This window comes from Phoca vitulina, unplaced genomic scaffold (assembly GCF_004348235.1).
Source record: "Phoca vitulina isolate PV1807 unplaced genomic scaffold, GSC_HSeal_1.0 scaffold2, whole genome shotgun sequence".
In the NCBI taxonomy this organism is placed as follows: Eukaryota; Metazoa; Chordata; class Mammalia; order Carnivora; family Phocidae; genus Phoca; species Phoca vitulina.
Genome location: NW_022589705.1, coordinates 95,484,343 through 95,504,001, shown reverse-complemented (window position 1 = coordinate 95,504,001; position 19,659 = coordinate 95,484,343). Strand labels below are relative to the sequence as shown.

The window sequence follows — 19,659 nt, the reverse complement described above, 5'->3', positions numbered from 1 at the left end:
ATACACTGAGACAGAAGAAAGAGAAATTAAGGAGTCAGTCCCATTTACAATTGCACCCAAAACCATAAGAAGATACATAGAAGTAAACCTCACCAAAGAGACAAAGGATCTATGCTCAGAATACTATAGAACACTCGGGAAAGAAATTGAGGAAGACGTGAAGAAATGGAAAAACATTCCATGCTCATGGATTGGAAGAACAAATATTGTTAAAATGTCTATGCTGCCTAGAGCAATCTGCACATTCAATGCAATCCCTATCAAAATACCATCAACTTTTTTCACAGAGCTGGAACCAATTACCCTAAAATTATATGGAACCAAAAAAGACCCCGATTAGCCAAAGGAATGTTGAAAAAGAAAACCAAAACTGACAGCATCACGATTCTGGACTTCAAGCTCTATTACAAAGCTGTCATCATCAAGACAGTATGGAACAGGCACAAAAATAGACACATCGATCAATGGAACAGAATAGAGAACCCAAAAATGGACCCTCAACTCTATGGTCAACTAATCTTCAACAAAGCAGGAAAGAATATCCAATGGAAAAAAGACAGCCTTTTCAACAAATGGTGTTGGGAAAACTGGACAGGCACATGCAGAAGAATGAAACTGGACCATTTCCTTACACCATTCACAAAAAATAGACTCAAAATGGATGAAAGACCTAAATATGAGACAGGAGTCCATCAAAATCCTAGAGGAGAACACAGGCAGCAACCTCTTCGACCTCGGCCACAGCAACTTCTTGCTAGACACATCTCCAAAGGGAAACAAAGGCAAAAATGAACTAATGGGACTTCATCAGGATAAAAGCTTTTGCACGGTGAAGGAAACAAAACCCAAAGACAACTGACAGAATGGGAGAAGATATTTGCAAATGACATATCAGATAAAGGGCTAGTATCCAAAATCTATAAAGAACTTATCAAACTCGGGCACCTGGGTGGCTCAGTTGGTTAAGCGACTGCCTTTGGCTCAGGTCATGATCCCGGAGTCCCGGGATCGAGTCCCATATCGGGGCTCCCTGCTCAGTGGGGAGTCTGCTTCTCCCTCTGACCCTACCCCCTCTTGTGCTCTCTCAAATAAATAAAATCTTTAAAAAAAAAAAAAACTTCTCAAACTCAATACCCAAAGAACAAATAATCCAATCAAGAAATGGGCAGAAGATATGAATAGACATTTCTCCAAAGAAGACATCCAAATGGCCAACAGACACATGAAAAAATGCTCTACATCACTTGGCATCAAGGAAATACAAATCAAAACCACAAAGTGATACCACTTCATACCAGTCAGAATGGCTAAAATGAACAAGTTAGGAAAGGACAGATGTTGGTGAGGATGTGGAGAAAGGGGGGAACCCTCTTACACTATTGGTGGGAATGCAAGCTGGTGCAGCCACTCTGGAAAACAGTATGGAAGCTCCACAAAAAGTTGAAAATGAGCTACCCTATGACCCAGCAATTGCAGTACTGGGTATTTACCCCAAAGATACAAATGTAGTGATCCGAAGGGGTACCTGCACCCAAATGTTTATAACAGCAGTGTCCACAATAGCCAAACTATGGAAAGAATCCAGATGTCCATCGACAGATAAATGGGTAAAGAAGATGTGGTATATATATATAAAATGGGTTATTACTCAGCCATCAAAAAAATAAAAACTTGCCATTTGCAACGACGTGGATGGAACTAGAGGGTATTATGCTAAGTGAAATAAATCAATCAGAGAAAGACAATTATCATATGATCTCACTGATATGTGGAATTTAAGAAACAGAACAGAGGATCATAGGGGAAGAGAGGAAAAAATAAAGCAAGACTGAAACCAGAGAGGGAGACAAACCATAAGAGACTCTTAATCATAGGAAACAAACTGAGGGTTGCTGAAGGGGAAGGGGGTGGGGGGTTGGGGTAACTGGGTGATGGACATTAAGGAGGGCATGTGATGTAATGAGCAGTGGGTATTATATAAGACTGATGAATCACAGACCTGTACCTCTGAAACCAATAATACATTATATGTTAATAAAAAGATAAAATCTGTCTCCTTCTTACCTCAGCAGAAGTGATTCCAGCAGAGGATGCTGCCCCAGCGTGTGAGCCCTGGACCCCAGGCACACACCCAGCTCCACTAACCTCAGAAGAATTTAAACACATAGGGCTCACAAAGGCTGTTCTGTCAGCCCACACCCAGAAGGAGGAACAGAATTATGTTGATAAATTCCGGAAAAAGATCCTCTCATCACCCTACAGATCCTGTCTTCAGCAAGAAAGCAGAAACAAAGCTAAACATTTGTGTGTTCAAGGTACTTATATTTTAAAAACTGTGTTTCATTTATCAATTTTATAAATATGTGTAAGTAAGTACTGGGAGATATGGAGTAAGGAATAGGGGTTTTGCTTCTAAGAAACTGAGAGATGCTCACAGAATAAATTCATATCAACTTTGTTATCTGGGATCTTTCTTAGATCCTGGATCCGAGAAGCTGATTTTATAAGCAAGTGATTGAGAGATACTGAAATAAGTTTATTTTACAACAACAGCTTTTATCCGGGATCTTGCTCATGTTTTCAGTATAAGTAGGAGTGGACATGGTTACTATTGACAAGTGTCTATTCCTTCCTCATCTACTTATAATTACCTGCAAGTGGCATTCCTGTCTTCCTTTTTGGTTCCAGTTTTCCATAATATGCCTCCCTCTCTATGCTTTCAGGAGACTCTGCTTCCAAGCAGGCCCAGTCAGCTGGCTGCATGAAGGAGAAGCACAGGCGGAAGAAGCCGCGGGGACTGTGGAACAGCAGGGGCTCTCAGGACACCTTCTGTCCCCACTTGGGAGGAGATGGCCAGTACAGGCAGTCCTGGGGCCCTTCCCTTGCCTCCTCTCCACAGGCCTCCAGCCTGTCCTTCCCGGCTGCCCTGATGGTTCCCAGCCTGGCTCCTTACCTTATCCCACCCCGCCCCGCCCCGGCCCTGCCCTCTGTGGGAAGAGAGCACGCAGCATCCCTGACCACACTTGACCGGCTGCCTAAGGCCCCTTTATGGAACGACTTGCAGGCTTTTCCTGCTCTCCCTTCTCCTTCCTTAGATACTGTGATGACCATTTTCCTGCCTGACCCCCCTGGCTGTCCCCTCTTGTCACCATCCTTCTGTCCGTATGCGTTCCTGGGAGCAGCGGGCTCTTCTGGAACACCGCCCTCGGTATCCGCGGTGACTCCACACCTGGAGCCGCCATCCTCTGTCTTCAGCCAGAGGCGGGCAGAGGGAAAATGGGAGATGCCATGTGGAGAGCACCCCTGTGTTAACTCAAGGAGCAGCTCACCACTACAGCTAAACTTACTGCAAGCAGACATGCTCAGATCCTGTGAATCTTCAGATCAAATGAGAAGGGATATTTGCCCGGAAGCTAAGTATGTAAGTGATCCCACCTCCAGCATGTGAGCGAGAACATAAATGTGGGTCCTCATTAAAATTAAGGTTCTTGCCCTGGGGCTCAACACTGAAGGCCTAGCGGGTAATCGGCACCACAGCTGGGGTTGAGGCAGCTTTGTTTTCCAGAAATACGCACTCTGTCTACCTGGCTACATTTTAAAAGCAGGAATTAAAGAATCTGTGTCCTAGTTTCTTAGATACTTTGTGAGGTTTATTCCCAAAATGCTGTCTTTCACATTTTCTGTGTGAACTGGGTTTCCACACACCCCCCCCCCCTTTAAAATTTGATGTCCAGGGATGCCTGGGTGGCTCAGTCAGTTAAGCATCCGAATCATGATTTCCACTCAGGTCATGATCTCAGGGTGGTGAGATCAAGCCCCACGTCAGGCTCTGTGCTGAGCCCAGAGTCAGCTCGAGACTCCCTCTGCCCTTACCCCTGCTCACATGCACACATGTTCTGTCTCTCTCTGAAATAAAGAACTAAAATGTTAAAAAAAAATTGATATCCCGTCATTAAACTTAACATATCTGTTGCCTGTAAAATATATTGTCTTGCTTAGAACTGGGGTTACAGTGTGGTAAGGTAGGAGTAAACCATACTGACAAGACCTGAATGGAGTGAGTGCATTCTTGCAGGCACAGTTGAGGGATACCAGGTATGGATGAAGGGCGGGGGGGAGCCACTTTCTGCTCATTACTGCTCAGTAAAGTAAGCAACTAGTTCCACACTTATGCACATCATTTTCAAAACCAAAAACTGCATGGTTATTTTCCTTTAACTTTTCATCTCTTTACCCAAAAATCATTCTCAGAGGTATGTATCCAGTTAAACTTTGGTGAATAGGATGTTTCTCTATTTAGGTATAGGATTCAAGACAAGTGTGAATCTTTACGGTTTTTCTTCAGTCTTCCCTTCAAGGCATAATACCCTTTTTTGACAAATGTTCACAATCTGATGATCCAAAACAAGAAAATATGCTGAAATTTCAAAGCCTGATATTAGTGCACTTGCTAGAAATGTGCAAGGCAGTGTATCCCAGTGAGCAGAGCCGGGCTGTGGAACAAGACAGGAATGCAGACACTCTGGCCCTTGTTTGGCATGTTAGCTGAACCAAGTCAGTCAGCCTTCCTTCTTTGTTCCTCACTTGAAAAATGAAGAGATTAATCCTTGATGGCTTATTCTGAGGATTAAATGAAGTAATATTCCTATAATCTTTCCCATGCAATGTAAGCTCAGGATAGCTGGACCTCTGTTTTGTTCACTATTCCTAAGTTTTGGGAATAGTGCTTAGAACTTACAAAACGTTCAGTATGTATTTTTGGAATGACAAAACAAACACACACAACTGTATGGTGCCTGTGTGTGGTGGGTGCTCAGAAGCCAGCAGTGTCTTTAATATCACATAGAAAGGTCAAAATCACATTCTTGGGGACAGGCTAAACTGTCTGACCTGTCCCTTATGTATGCACTTTATTCTGTTTAACATGTGAAGTTGAAGATCTGCCAGTTAGTTTGTAATATGAGGCTTGAGAGGTTACAATCTTTTCTTACGCCCTTACTTTCTGCAGTGTGTCCCGGGCAATAGTGGGAAGAAGAGCCGTCGTGTTACCGCCAGCGAACTGTCCAGGGCATTACTATACGAGGAGTCGCCGTCTGCAGCGGGCTCTGCGGCATCAGGTAGTGATCAGAGGGATGAGTTCTTCCAGCTCTGTTGCCAGGAGCTCACTGTGTGCTGGTTTTGGTACTGATGTGGGAGTAAAGTCTTTTTTCTTTTTTTATAAACTTTATTGGGGTACATTTACCTACAGTAGAATTCACCAAATTTGGGTGTACAAAACAAGAATTCTGACAAATGTATACATTAGTGTAACCAGCACCACAATTACCATATAGAACATTTCCATCATCTGGAAGAGTTCTTCTGTGACCCTTTAGAATCAGTTTCTGCCCTGACGCTCCAGCTCCTGGCAACCACTGATTTGCTTTCTATCACTCTAGTTTTGATTTTTCTGTAATTTCATATTAGTTGAATGGTCCAGTATGCAGTCTTTTGTATTAGGGTTCTTTCAGTTAACGCAGTGCTGCTGAGATTCATCCTTATTGGTATGTATCAGTCACTTGTTCTTCTTATTATGGAGCAGAATTAATTTGTATGGAGATCCATTCACCGCTTGATGGTTTATTCAGTTGCTTCTAGTTTGGGGCTATTAAGAATAATGCTGCTGTGAACTTTGAGTCTGCGTCCTTTTGTGGACATACATTTTCATTTCTATTCGGTAAACATCTAGGAACGAAATTGCTAGGTCATGTGTAAAGTGTATGGTTAACTTATTTATTTTATTTTTATTATTAAAGTCTTATTACATACAACGTTATATTAGTTTCCAGTGTACAACATAGTGATTCAACAATTTTATCAGTTATGCGGTGCTCACCATGATAAGTGTAGTTACCATCTCACCATACAACATTATTACAGTATTATTGACTATATTCCCTGTGCAGTAGTTTTCGTCTCCATGACTTGTTTGTTTATGACTGGAAGTTTGTACCTCTTAATCCCCTCACCTATTTTGCTTATCCCCCAATCCCTTCCCCTCTGGCAACCACTAGTTCTTTGTATTTATGAATCTGTTTCTAGTTGGTTTGTTCTTTTGTTTTTTAGATTCCACATATAAGTGAAATCATATGGTATTAGTCTTCTCTGTTTGACTTATTTCTCTTTCTCTCTCTGACTTATTTCACTTAGCATAATACCCTCTAGGTTATCCATGTTGTCGCAAATGACAGGATCTCATTCTTTTTTTAAGGCTCAGTAAGATTCCAGTGTCTCTGTGTGCATGCGCACATGCGTGCGCATCACATCTTTTTTTTTAAGGTTTTTATTTTAATTCCAGTATAGTTGTAATTATATACTATACTATATAGTATATATACTATATACTATAACTAATAACTTACAGTATTAGGTTAGTTTCAGGTGTACAATGTAGTGATTCAACACTTCATATAATACCCAGTGCTCATCACAGCAAGTACACTCCTTAATCCCCATCCCCTATGTCCCCCCATCCCCCACCCACCTCCCTTCTGGTGACCATCAGTTTGTTCTCTGTAGTTAAGAGTGTGTTTCTTGGTTTGTCTCTCTTTTTTTTCTCCTTTGTTCATTTGTTTTGTTTCTTAAGTTCCACATGAGTGAAATCATACGATACTTGTTTCTCTCTGACTTATTTTGCTTAGCATATACTCTCTGGCTCCATCCATGTTGTCACAAATGGCAAGATTTCATTCTTTTCTATGGCTGAGTAATATTCCATTGTGTATATATACCACCTCTTCTTTATCCTTTCATCTATTGGTGGACACTTAGGTTACTTTCATATCTTGGCTATTGTAAATAACGATACAGCAAACATGGAGGTGGATATATCTTTTCAAATTAGTGTTTTTTGGTTTTTTTAAAGATTTTATCCATTTATTTGAGAGAGAGAGCAGGAGCAGAGGCAGGGGGAGAAGCAGACTCCTCACTGAGCAGGGAGTCTGACATGAGGTTTGATCCCAGGACCCTGGGATCATGACTTGAGCCAAAGGGAGAGGTTTAGCTGACTGAGCCACCCAGGCGCCCCAGTGGGATTTTTTCTTAATTTTTCTTTCTCCTACTTCATTATTAGTGTATAGAATGTGACAGAGTTCCCTGTATTAATTTTGTGCTCACGACTTTACTGAATTTATTTGTTCTAATAGTTTTTTGGTAGCCTTTAGGGTTTTCTATATATAGTATCATGCCATCTGCAAATAATGTTTTATTTCTTCCTTACTAATTTGGATACCTTTGATCTCCTTTTCTTGTCTGATTGCTAAAGCTAGGACTTCCAGTACTGTGTTGAATAAAAGTTGGAGTGGGACACCTGGGTGGCTCGGTTGGTTGGGTGTCTGCCTTTGGCTTGGGTCATGATCCCAGGGTCCTGGGAATTGAGTCCCATGTCAGGCTCCTTGCTCAACGGGGAGCCTGCTTCTCCCTCTGCTTGCCGCTCCCCATGCTTGTGCGCTCGCTCTCTCTGTCTCTCTGACAAATAAAATCTTTAATAAAAGTTGGGACATCTTTGTCTTGTTTTTGATCTTAGAGTGAAAGCTTTCAGTTTTTCACCATTGAGTATGATATTAACTATGGGTTTGTGGCCTTTATTATGTTGAGTTATGTTCCCTCTAAACCCAGTTTGTTGGGAGTTTTTATCATGAATGGATGCTGAATTTTGTCAAATGCTTTTTCTGCAATTATTGAGAGGATTATGTGGTTTTTATCCCTTATTTTGTTAATGTGGTATATCATGTTGATTGACTTGCAGATATTGAACTATCCTTGCATCCCTAGAATAAGTCCCACTTCATCATGGTGAATAATCCTTTTAACAAATTGTTAATTCAGTTTGCTAATATTTTGTTGAGGATTTTTGCATCTGTGTTCATCAGGGATAACATGGACCTGTAGTTACTTGTTTTGTGGTGTCTTTGTCTGGATTTGGTAGCAAGGTAATACTGTCCTCATTGAATGAATTTGGAAGCTTTTCTTCCTCTTTGATTTTCTGGAATAGTTTGACAATAATAGGTATCAGCTCTTCTTCAAACGTTTGGTAGAATTAGGGGCACCTAGCTGGCTCAGTCAGTGGAGCATGTGACTCTTGATCTCAGGGTCATGAATTCAAGCCCCACATTGGGTATAGAGATTACTTAAATAAACAGAACTTTAAAAAATTTTTTTAAATAAATGTTTGGTAGAATTCACCTGTGAAGCCATCTGGTTCTGAACTTTTGTTGGTTGAGGGTTTTTTGATTACTGATTCAGTTTCATTACAAGTCATCAGTCTGTTCAGATTTTTATTTCTTCCAGATTTTGTTTTAGAAGTTTGTGTTTTTAGGAATTTATCCATTTCTTCCAGGTTGTCTAACTTACTGGCATATGGTTTCTTGTAGTAGTCTCTTTTAATCTTTGGTATTTCTGTAGTGTCAGTTGTTACTTCTCTTTCATCTGATTTTATTTATTTGAATCTTCTTTCTTTTTTCTTGATGAGTCTGGCTAAAGTTTTATCAGTTTGTTGTTTTTTTCTTTTTTTTTTAAGAACCACCACATTCCTGTCTTCAGCAAGAAAGCAGAAACAAAGTTTCATCAATCTTTTCTCTGTTTTCTTAGTCTCCATTTCATTTATTTTTGCTTTGATCTGTATTTCCTTCTTCCTACTAACTTTGGGCTTTGTTTGCTCTTTATCTGTTTCCTTTAGGTATTATGGTTATATTATTTTGAGATTTTTCTTGTTTCTTGAGGTAGGCCCTTATTGCCAGAAACTTGCCTCTTAGAACTGCTTTTGCTGCTTCCCATTGGCCCATTATGTTTACATTTTCATTTGTGTCCATGTGTTTATTTTATTTCTTCTTTGATTTGACAGATTGGTTTTTTAGTAGCATGTTGTTTAGCCTCCACGTTATTTGTGGGTTTTTTCCAGTTTTTTCCTTATAATTAATTTCTAGTTTTATATCATTGTCAGAAAAGATATTTGATATGATTTCAATCTTTCTAAACTTATTGAGACTTGTTTTGTGGCATAACATGTGATCTGTCCTAGAGAACATTCCATATGCACTTGAAAAGAATGTGTATTCTGCTCTCTTTGGATGGGATGTTCATATGTATCTGTTAAGTCCTGTGTGGTCTAATGTGTCGTTCAGAGCCATTGTCTCCTTCTGTCTGATCTGTCCTTTGGTGTAAGTGGGGTGTTAAAGTTTCCCAATATTATTATATTATTGTCAGTTTCTCCCTTTATGTCTATTAATGTTTGTTTTATGTATTTAGGTGCTCCTCTGTTGAGTACATAGACATTTACAAGTGTTATAGCCACTTGTTGTATTGAACCCCTTATCATTATGTAATGCTCTTCTTTGTCTCAAAGTCACTGATAGTCTCCTATTTCCTTTTGAAGTTTTATAGGTTTATCTTGTTAAACACAAAAAACATTTAACTGAGTAAATGTGAAGATCAAATTGGCATTGCTCAATGATTCATGAATTGAGCAGCATCCCATCTAGCAACAGAAAGGAGTTCTGAAGAGCTATACAAAATGGAATGGTTTTTTTGTTTTTGTTTTTGGGGGGTTTTTGTTTTGTTTTGTTTTGTGTGGCAGAAAGGGGGCAGGAAAAGGAAGTTACTACTAAAGAATACATCATTTCAGACAAGGTCACAGTCCTAAGGGAAATGGAAGGGGTTTATCAGGTAGATTATCTCATTAGTCCTGACCAGGTAATTCCATGTTGACTGGTTAAAAGTTACATTCCTGGGAAGATGAAACTGCAGTTAGGTTAGGTATTAAGTCTTGGTTTGCTGACATGTGCCAAGCACAGGTGACTCCATTTGGGGCTTGTAGTGTCTTTTTGTGTGTGTGTGAGAGAGAGAGAGTGTACATGCACAAATGGGTGGTGGGTATGGGGCACAGGAAGAGGAAGAGAGAGAATCCCAAGCGTGGGGCTCAATCTCACAACCCTGAGCCAAAGTCAAAAGTCAGACACTTAACTGATTGAGCCACCCAGGTGTCCCTGCTGTGTCTTTTTTAACAATCTTTTTTTTTTTTTTTAAGATTTTATTTATTTATTTAAGAGAGCATGAGCAAGGGGAGGAGCAGAGGGAGAGGGACAAGCAAACTCTGTGCTGTGGAGCCCAATGTGGGTCTTGATCCCACAACCCTGAGATCATGACCTGAGCCAAAACCGAGTCTGATGCTCAATCAACTGAGCCACCCAGGCACCCCTTTTTTAACAATCGTTTGTAGCTAGGTCTGTGATCCATTTTTAGTTAATTTTTATATGTGGTGTGAGGTAAGGGTTGATACCTTCTTTGCGTGTGGATCTCCAGTCCCTGTCCCATTTGTCGAAAAGATTAATCTTTTCCCCATTGGATTACCTTGGCACCTTTTTTGAAAATAAATTGGCTGTATATGTTGGGTCTGTTTGTAGACTCTCTTTTCTGTTCTATTTATCTTTATGGCTAGCTTTAGGGTAATACCATATTCTTTTGAGTAATACAGCTTTCAGATAAGTTTTGAAATCTGATGAGGTAATTCTTCCAACTTTATTCTTATTTTCAAAATAATTTTGGATAGTATAGGTCCTTTGTCCATATAAATTGTAGAATCAGTTTCTTAGTTTCTACAAAGAGGCCTGCTGTTTTATTGACATCATGTTGAATCAATAAACCAATAGAGAATTATCAGTATTGAGTCTTTTGTCCGCACGCATGATGTATTTCTCTATTTATGTAGGTCTTTAATTTTTCTCAGCAGCATTTTGTACTTTTCAGTGCACAAGTCTTACACGTATTTTGCTAAATTTATCCCTAAGGATTTCATTTTTTATACTATGGTAAATGGCGTTGTAAAATTTCAATTTCCAAGTATTTGTTGTTGGAATATAGAAATCTAATTGAATTTTTATTTTGAACTTGTATTTTGCCATCTTTCTAAACTCTTTTATTACTTTTAGTAGCTCTTTAGTAGCTCTTTTCTATATAAACAGTCTTGTTGTTTGCAAATATAGTTTACTTCTTCTTTTCTGATCTGTATGTCTTTACTTATTTGTCTTGCCTTATTGGACTGGTTAGCACCCCTAATGTTGAATGAAAGTGGTAAAACTGATACTTTGTCTTACTAGCAGTTTTAGGGGGAAAGCAGGCAGAATTTTACCATTAAGAATGATGTTAAATGTAGGTCTTTCTTAAATGCCTTTTATCAGTATAATTGAGGAGTTCCTTTCTATTGCTAATTTGCTGAGATGATTTTTCTGCATCTGTTGAGTTAATCATATAGTTCTTCTCCCTTATTCTGTTAATATAGTGAATTACACTACTTTTCAAATATTAAACAAACCTTGTATTTGGCCATGCTATTTTATCCTTTTTATATATTGCTGGATTTTCTTTCCTAAGATTTTGTTAAGGATTATCACACTATTATAGGAAATACTGGCCCTTTGTTTTCTTTTCTTGTAATATCTTTGGTTTTGGTACCAGGGTAATGCTGGCCTAAAAAATAAGTTGGGAACTGTTCCCTTCTCTTCTGTTTTCTGGAAGAGTTTATATTGAAATGATATTATGTCTTTCTTAAATGTTTGGTAGAAGTCACCAGTGTAGCTCTCTGGGCCTGAAGTTTTCTTAGGAGAAGGTTTATGACAACAAATTTAATTTCTTTTGTAGATATGGGCTACTCAGTTCATCTCTTTCTTTTTGAGTGATGTTTGTGATTTGTATCTTTCAAGGAGTTTGTCCATTTCATCTAAGTTGTTGAATTTATTGGCATAAAGTTGTTTATAATATTCCCTTATCCTTTTAAGGTCTGTAGAATCTAGTAATGTCCTCTCTCTTATTACTAGTATTAATTTTCTTCTGACCATTCTGGCTGTATGGTTGCCAATTTTATTACTTTTCAAAGAAGCAACTTTTGGTTTCATTGGGGTTTTTTTCCCTATTGTTTTCTGGTTCTGTATCTTATCAATTTCTGCTCTAATCTTTATTATTTTCCTCTGTTTACTTTGGATTTTATGTGTTCTTTTTCTCATTTCTTAACCTCAGAGCATTGCTTTGGGACTGTTTTTTCCTTCCTAAATATATACAATTGATGCTTTTAATTAACCTCTAAGCACTACTTCACTACATTGCTCAAATTTTGATGTATTTTCATTCAGTCCAGAATACCTTATAATTTCCTTTGTGTTTTCTTTTTTTGGCCATGGGTTATAAAAATGTTTTTAATTTCGTAATATTTGGGGATTTTCCCAGATATTTTATTGGTTTCTAACTTAATTACAGTCAGAAAACATTGTATTTTTAAAAATTTACTGAGACTTATTTAATGGTCCAGAATTTGGTCTATTTTGATACAAGTTTCATGTGCAGTTGAAAAGCCTGTGCACTCTGCTCTTGTCTTCTGTAAATGTAAATCACATCAAGTTGGCTAAAAATGTTGGTCTAGTCTTCTACATTCGAACCAATTTTCTGTTTTATCAGTTACTGAGACAGATGTTAAAATGTCCAACTATAGTTGTGAATTAGCCTATGTCTTACGTTTCAGTTTTTGCTTCATGTATTTTGATTCTCTTTTATGAGGTGCATACACATTCAAGATTGTTAGGCCCTTTTGATTAATTGATCTCTTTATAATGGAATGTACTTTGCTTTACATCTACTTAAGTATCAGTGTATCCACTCCAGCTTTATTTTGATTAGTGTTTATCTGGCATATTTTTTCCTTTTTTTTTTTTTTTTTTTTTTTACTTTTAACTTATCTGTATATTTAAAGTTGTTTTCTGATAACCAGCGTATGGTTGGGTGTTGATTTTTTTTTTTTTTACTCATATCACAGTCTCTGCCTTTTAATTAGAATACTTAGACCATTTACATTTAATGTGACTATTTATATGGTCAAGTGTAAATCAAATCTTCCATCTTGCTACTTGTTTTATGTTTGTCTCATCTGCTCTTTCTTTTTTTCTCCTCCTCCCCTCTTCCTTTTTGATAATTATGTGTTTTTAATGATTTTATTTTTCTCTCTATTGCTGGCTTCTCAGCTATACCTCTCATTGTTTTTTCTTTTTTTAGTCATTGCTCTAGGATTTACAAGTTCGTCTTTTATCTGTCACAGTTAACCTTCAGACCTCATATGTATTATATCACTTTATGTCTAAGTACCTTAAAAGAGTGCTTCCATTTCCCCTTCATGTTCTGTGCTATTTTTGCTTACAAAAAATATTCTTTCTACATGTATTATAAACGCCACAATAAAATTGTTATTGTTGTTGCTTTAAACAATTACCTTTTAGGGAGTTTTTCTCTTTTAAGTGAGGAAAAACATCTTTTATATCTGCCCATGTAATTTTTTAAAAAATTAGAGAGGTACTTTGGGTTTTTTGTTTGTTTTATTGTTTCAAAGTTGATGAAAAGGATCTAGAAAGGTCAGATGCAAGACAGGAAAAGAATGATCTGCAAGGCTCCGTAGCAGCCATAAGGGATGGGCCGTGGGATGGGTGGACAGCTTCTCTTTTGGAACAGGAGGAGGTGAGGAGAGAGTGTAGATATGAGTAAGTTTACATTTAGTGTCAGGATAATGAATTCCGTTTCCATCAGATGAGAGTGAGGGAGCAGAGGTGTAGAAAGTGGTCCTTGCTAGGACAGGCTGGTGTGCCGGCCAGAGACCATAGCAGAGTTACCCAGCATTTGAATGATCCTTTTGGTGATGATGAACCAATGTACCCTATTATTTATGACTTTTCTCCATATCTTTGGCTACTAGGGTTTACATAAGAACAAAATTGACAGTTAGCTTTATGAGAATTGACATCTGGATAGTTGTGAAAAGTCAGAGGGAAAAAGAAATCTCGGGTATTGCAAAGCATGTTACTGAATGATGGGTGCTGGGCTCTAAGCTGAAGGGCCGAGGCACGGTTTCAGATCTGTAGTTGGCGCACTTGAACAAGCAGACTAGCAAGTAAAGCTGAGTAAGATGTTAGTGGTTTGGGAGATGGAGCTGACATGGAGCAGTTGCAAGTGATGAAAAGGAGCAAGGTATGGCCTTGAGCGTGGCCAGCTCAGGAGGAGTGAGAGGGAGATCTAGGGAAGGTGGAGGAACTGGGAGGTGAGGTCACCCGGGACCGTGGCTCGGCTGCGTGGTAACAAAGACTGTCAGCTGGTTGCCAGAGTCTTTGAGGAATAAGTTTGGCAAATCGGCCCCTAAGAGGTATCTCCTAACCTGTAATTGTTGTTGATCTTTGATAGGAAGCAGTGAGAGCAGTATGTACTTCGCTAGTACTGATTATTCTTCTGAAATCACCTCAAACGGGCAGCAGTCTCAGGATGTACAAAAGGAAACATTTCCCAGTTTAGCTGAAGAGTCCATGTGGAGAATGATAAAACAAACTCCTGAGTGCATTCTAATGACGTATCAGGTACCTGAGAGGTAAGAAAGCCCTTCAGAAGACCCACTTTTATGAGGGTTTTTTTGATGATTTCTTAAGTATGTTGTTTAATGCAAAATGATTTTTAAATTATGTTTTTTATACATGCTCTTAAAGAACTAGATTTTCACATTCATTCATTTGAAGTCAAATGATGAGTGATCCTAGGACAGTGGCCATGGTGGTGGTGCCACACACACACTCCGATCCACACCGAACCGACATGTTGTGCATCGTGAGACCAGAAAGTAGAGTAAGGCAGCGCTTCCATGATGGCACCCAAGTACCAGAACTTTTCTTTCTAGACTCTGAATTTTTCCCATTCTACAAGAAGAGAGGAGCTCAGGGGAATCTGTTTCTTCGGTCTGCCTCATTCAAGCACTGTGCAGATGCTTTCCACCAAGAAAAAGTGCTCTAGCTTCACCAAGTTCAGTTATTTTTTTAATGGGCACATTATATATTAGCAAGAGATATAAAGTATATCGCAAAGCCAAGAAGTGCTTGTCTTAGATAACAGAAGAACCCTGTGCCTTCTTCAGGACTAAGGTTGCTCGTTTGTCCTCAGGGTGACAGAGGCTGTCCTGAGAGAGGACCTGGGGAAGCTGGCGGGCATGCGGGGGCGGCAGCCCCGGTTCTCACGCGGGCAGAGGGAGGAGCTGGTCAAGGTGCACTCTTGGATTCAGAGCCAGACGATCCCTCAAGGAATAGACATCCAAGTAAGCACGGTGACAACAGCTGTCTTATATGATGTTTTTTTGTGCCAGACAGTGCCCGAGGCACTTAATACACATTGCAGTGAAACCACTGAAAATTACAGCCCTCACAGATCTTTCTACCTCACCAACAAACAACAAAGTAACGTGTACAGTTATTAAATAATTTATATATGGTTGCACAGTCCCTCTGATTTTGAATACAGGTCTTTTGGACTGCAAGTGTGTTTCCTGGTTGGAATGTTACAGGGCACCTGCTCTGATGTATGATTGACAGGGGAGGAGAGGAATAAGAGATTTGCATTTCAGATATGCGAATGTGTTTGAACGGAGTTAAAACTCAAGATGTGGGATTCACATTAGATGTAGTATTCATACCTAGCAGGATCTTCCGTGAGACCCAGGTGGTCTTTGGCTGTTACAAGATCTTCTCAATGAGATCACATGTGAGTGGCCTGGCCAGTGGAGCTCTCATTTGCCGGTGGTCCCCGTGGCGGCTCTGTGGAACGGTTGTGACACTTGTACCAGGAATGAGCCCTTTATTCCCTCAAGTGTCAGGCTTTTATGTGGGAGGTGACAGTGTGTGAAGTTAAAAACTATAGCAAGAGAAGAAAGCTAGGTGTTCAGAACAGTGAGGTGTTACGGCTTCTGAAGTAAACAGGTGCTGGTGTTCTCCCCACCCTCCTTTTTAAAGAAACGAATGCGTTCCCGCAACTTGAGCCTGGTTAGAGGCGGCGTTGCCACAGAGCAGGAGCCGAGCCCGTGACTCATTTCACGTGTCCTTGTTCTTAAAATACTGTTTTTGTGGGTTTTGAGTAGAAGAGTAAATGAGTGAGTCCCAAAGTAACGTAAGCAACAGTGTGTAAATAATTGTCATGTTCCTTCTAACAACAGTTAGGAATGAACTGTCACATGGGTTCTTCTTAGACATGAATTGAATAAATCGGGGACTAGACATAAGGTGCTTGGCCAGCACTTTACTGATTTTAAACTTTCCAGATGACATTATGTCGTGCTGCCCGCTCTTGTTCTTTCTCGGAGGGCTGCGTCACTTGCGAGAGCCAAGATTCCCTTGGCGACGCCGCAGAACCCCGTGGTCACGCTGCAGCAGCGAACAGCGGTTGAGTGGCCGTGGAGGCGCGCCCGCCGGGACCCGCTGGACAACCAGACCTCTTCGTGTGTCTCTTTAAACCCCGACTCTAAGTGACCACGAGGTTGTCACTGAATGTTAAGGTTTTCCCTTCTTGATTTTTTTAATAGGCATCGTTTCTCTGAAGCAGACGTCATACATACAGTCTTTTATGTCCGTGTTCCTGGAGTCTTACAGCTGTCAGTCAGGTGGTTTTCTAGTGTGGCCGTCCTCTGAGGAGATCGGACGGCCTCCAGAGAGGTGTGTGCACAGGCGGCACCCGAAATCGACGGTAGTCAGAAGTACAGCCAGAAAGAGCCCCGAACCTTGGCCTCCTTCATTTTGTTCTGCTGTTACAGAAATCATTCTCCGGGTGAGAGCACCTGACATCCCACCTGCAGCCCATCTAGTTTTCAGAATGTTTCCCAGAAACGTAGTACTTTCATCTCGTCCTTGGGCAGCTTGGCGCGTCCTTCCGTAATTCAAATGAAATGTTCTCATTTGCCCACAACACGAGTCGCTTCTGTATTTACCAGTAGTACCAAATACCACCCATCGGTACACCGGACATATCTGCCTGTTGGGGTTGGATTTTGAGCTTTGTTCATGTGGACACTTTTCCTTTTAATTTTCCACCTTCCACTGAAATTTCCAAAGTCCTGCCTTAACAATCGACTTACCGTGAGCTTATTTGTCAGAGAGTTGAAGTTAGCTTTTGCATGTGTGACACTAAAATAGAAAGAGCTCCTCACTCATCCAGTGGTATTCCCCTTTCTAATGTTTTTGGTTTTAAAATAATGACTGTAAAAAGTTTCAGAAGTCATGTCAAAAATAATTGGTGTTTAAATGTTGTCTCACCCAAAATTAACAGTTAACTCTTTCTTTCCAACCAATTTACACACAAGAGGTCTGGCCATCCTTGTCGGAGGTCTGTAAGTGCCGTGATGGGCTGCATGGGGACAGCAGCGGTCCATGGGGACAGCAGTGGCCCGTGGGAGCTCCACTGTCCTCGCTGGAGTGCAGAAGCAGCCAGAGATCAGTGCTTCCTGTGCCAGCCGTAATTGTGTCTTCTAGGAAGTGAGTGGGTAGTTTACTGGATAAGTTAGCTCCCTGTTCTTTAGAGAAGTCCATGATTCCTGCCCAGACTCAGTATGACCCACGCAGATCAGAAAGAGGAGTAGAAGCAAGTGAAGGAGCAGTAACCTTTTATCTTTTATATAACAGACTGATTTTTCTTTTTTTGTTGTTTTGTTTTCTATTTTGTTTTAAAGAAAACACTCTTCCTCTTTTCAAGTTTTATACTTTTTTATAAAAGTGCATCCTGATAATAATTAGGAGACTCAACCTTTTTATCCATGATTCCATGGTGACTGCAGGGCCCTGATTCTTAGTTCCCGTAGCTCGGGTTTCCTTTCTAAAGTAGGTTTTCCTAGAAGGCAATTCTATGTGTCGGAGCCATTTTCAAATGCTAAGCTGTTCCATGCAACTACTCCAGTGTTATGACTGGGGAGCTCTCATATTCTACTCCATCCTGATCGCTGAGTGATTTCGGAGCCCTCGTCATGTTGGTTAGGTTGTGTGGTATTTTTGCCCTTGGTGAAAAATCAAAATTTAAAAAACTAACCAGCCAAGATATTATCCATCAATGTACTCATCATGACCTTCTGCAGGGACAAAAATTTTAATTTGTATAAATGAGAAATGACATGTGGCTGTCAGAGGTCACTCAGCTTCATGCAGCACGTTTTATACCTTACATTCTCCAATCATGTAAGCACCTCTTTTTCATTCTTCCTGGATATTGGTTTTATCTGAATTTGCTGATCTCTTTGCCTTAGTACACATTTTATGGAGTGCATATTATGCCAGACTTGACATGAAACTGGTGCTTGTTGTAGGCAGATCTGTAATACCGTTTATAACTTTCATATGTTGACAAGTAGATTAGTTGGCGTGTTTAGGGATTGGACCGTGAAGCTCGCACTGCTGGAGGGGAGAAATGAGGCTCAGCAGTGACGCTGCTGCCCCCCGAGGGGGCTGTACCCACTTTTACACTTTATTGTTCAAGTTTATTAACTTTTTGTATTAATAACTACAGAAATTGGTAATAAAAATGTGTATTATAGGCTTCCATGTTTACATAAATGTTACCCAAAAAGCTGCATTTTCTTGGGTAAGAGGTCAGGATTTATGAAAAACAGAATGCTGTGTGAATGGAGTTGTTTCGCAATTAAGTAAAACTTCGTTATAATTCACAAGGTAAATTTAATCTAAATTGAAATTCCATTTCGACTGAATTTATAATTGTGTGAATTTACTTGTTTTTAATGGTTATTAATATTTCAACCAGGTATCTTTTTCAAGTAAAAACAAACTGTGTACATGTAGAACCAGAGATATTTTTGCATTGTGTCAATAAACCTTTGCCCTGAATATTTTTTATCATCATGAAATGTTTATTAAGTTGCATTGCAAGGGGCAGGATTAACACTGGTTTTCTCAGCAACGCTGTGTGTTTGCGTCGTCACAGCGTCTGAGCTCCTGCTGCGTTTTCAAATCCATTACCTCATCGAGCCCTCGGGGCAGCGCTGGGTCCTCAACGTACATGCATATTTCTAACACTGACTGAAAGGCCTAACTCACAGAATTCAGCGTCAGCAGTATTCTTTCCGATTCCGTAGAGCGCACCTGCGTGTCCGGAGCAGGGATGGGAAGGTTCGAATCCGACCCCAGAGCCCCGTCCGCAGGGGTAATTGCCTACACCACTGAGACGCGGGCCAGGGCTCCCAGTTACCCCGCGTGGGTATTCCACGGAAGCTCTTTCTGGCCTCATAAATATAAAACAGTTCTGTGGTGCCAACGTTGTGTGTTGGACAGCCAGTGTTAGCTTCGTGTCAACGGCGCGAGATGCCACGGTGTTACCACAGCTACTTAATGTCAGCATGGTCCCCGAGGTGACACATCCGTTCTTCGAGTTTGAGACCTCTTTCCCTATGGATTTGTCCTTGAGATCTTAAATCCAGAAAGTGAAAGCTTTTTCTTTTTTTTTTTTAATAAAATTTTGTTTATTTGAGAGAGAGAGTGTGCACCCGCCCTTGCACAGGAGCAGGGGGAGGGGCAGAGGGAGAAGCAGGCTCCCCGCTGAGCAGGGAGCCCCGGGGACACGGAGCTCGATCCCAGGACCCAGAGATTGTGACCTGAGCTGAAGGCAGACGCTTAACTGACTGAGCCGCCCAGGTGCCCCACTGATTTTTTTTTTAAGTAATATATGTTGTCATGTTTAAGGTTGAGAGGACATGGAGGTAAGATAATGTTTAAGCAGTTTGTAGTTGAGCTATTTTAAATAAATTTTACTTTTGCTTCTGTTCACTTACAGCTTTACTTTTAAATT

General features: G+C 40.2%; 1 protein-coding gene across 10 annotated transcripts in view; it reads left to right on the top strand.

Annotated features, from left to right (window-relative positions):
* The window catches only part of PER3 (period circadian regulator 3), a 75,560-nt gene that overhangs the window by 40,061 nt on the left and 15,840 nt on the right, over positions 1-19,659 (top strand). For 3 of the 10 annotated variants that reach the window (XM_032394371.1, XM_032394380.1, XM_032394362.1), the window contains 5 exons: positions 2,070-2,315; positions 2,724-3,421; positions 5,009-5,117; positions 14,248-14,428; positions 14,992-16,123. In XM_032394371.1, coding sequence (XP_032250262.1) covers positions 2,070-2,315; positions 2,724-3,421; positions 5,009-5,117; positions 14,248-14,428; positions 14,992-15,301 — 1,544 coding nt within the window. In that variant the 3' untranslated portion in view covers positions 15,302-16,123. The other 7 variants (XM_032394419.1, XM_032394427.1, XM_032394433.1 and 4 more) reach the window with 6 other exon arrangements.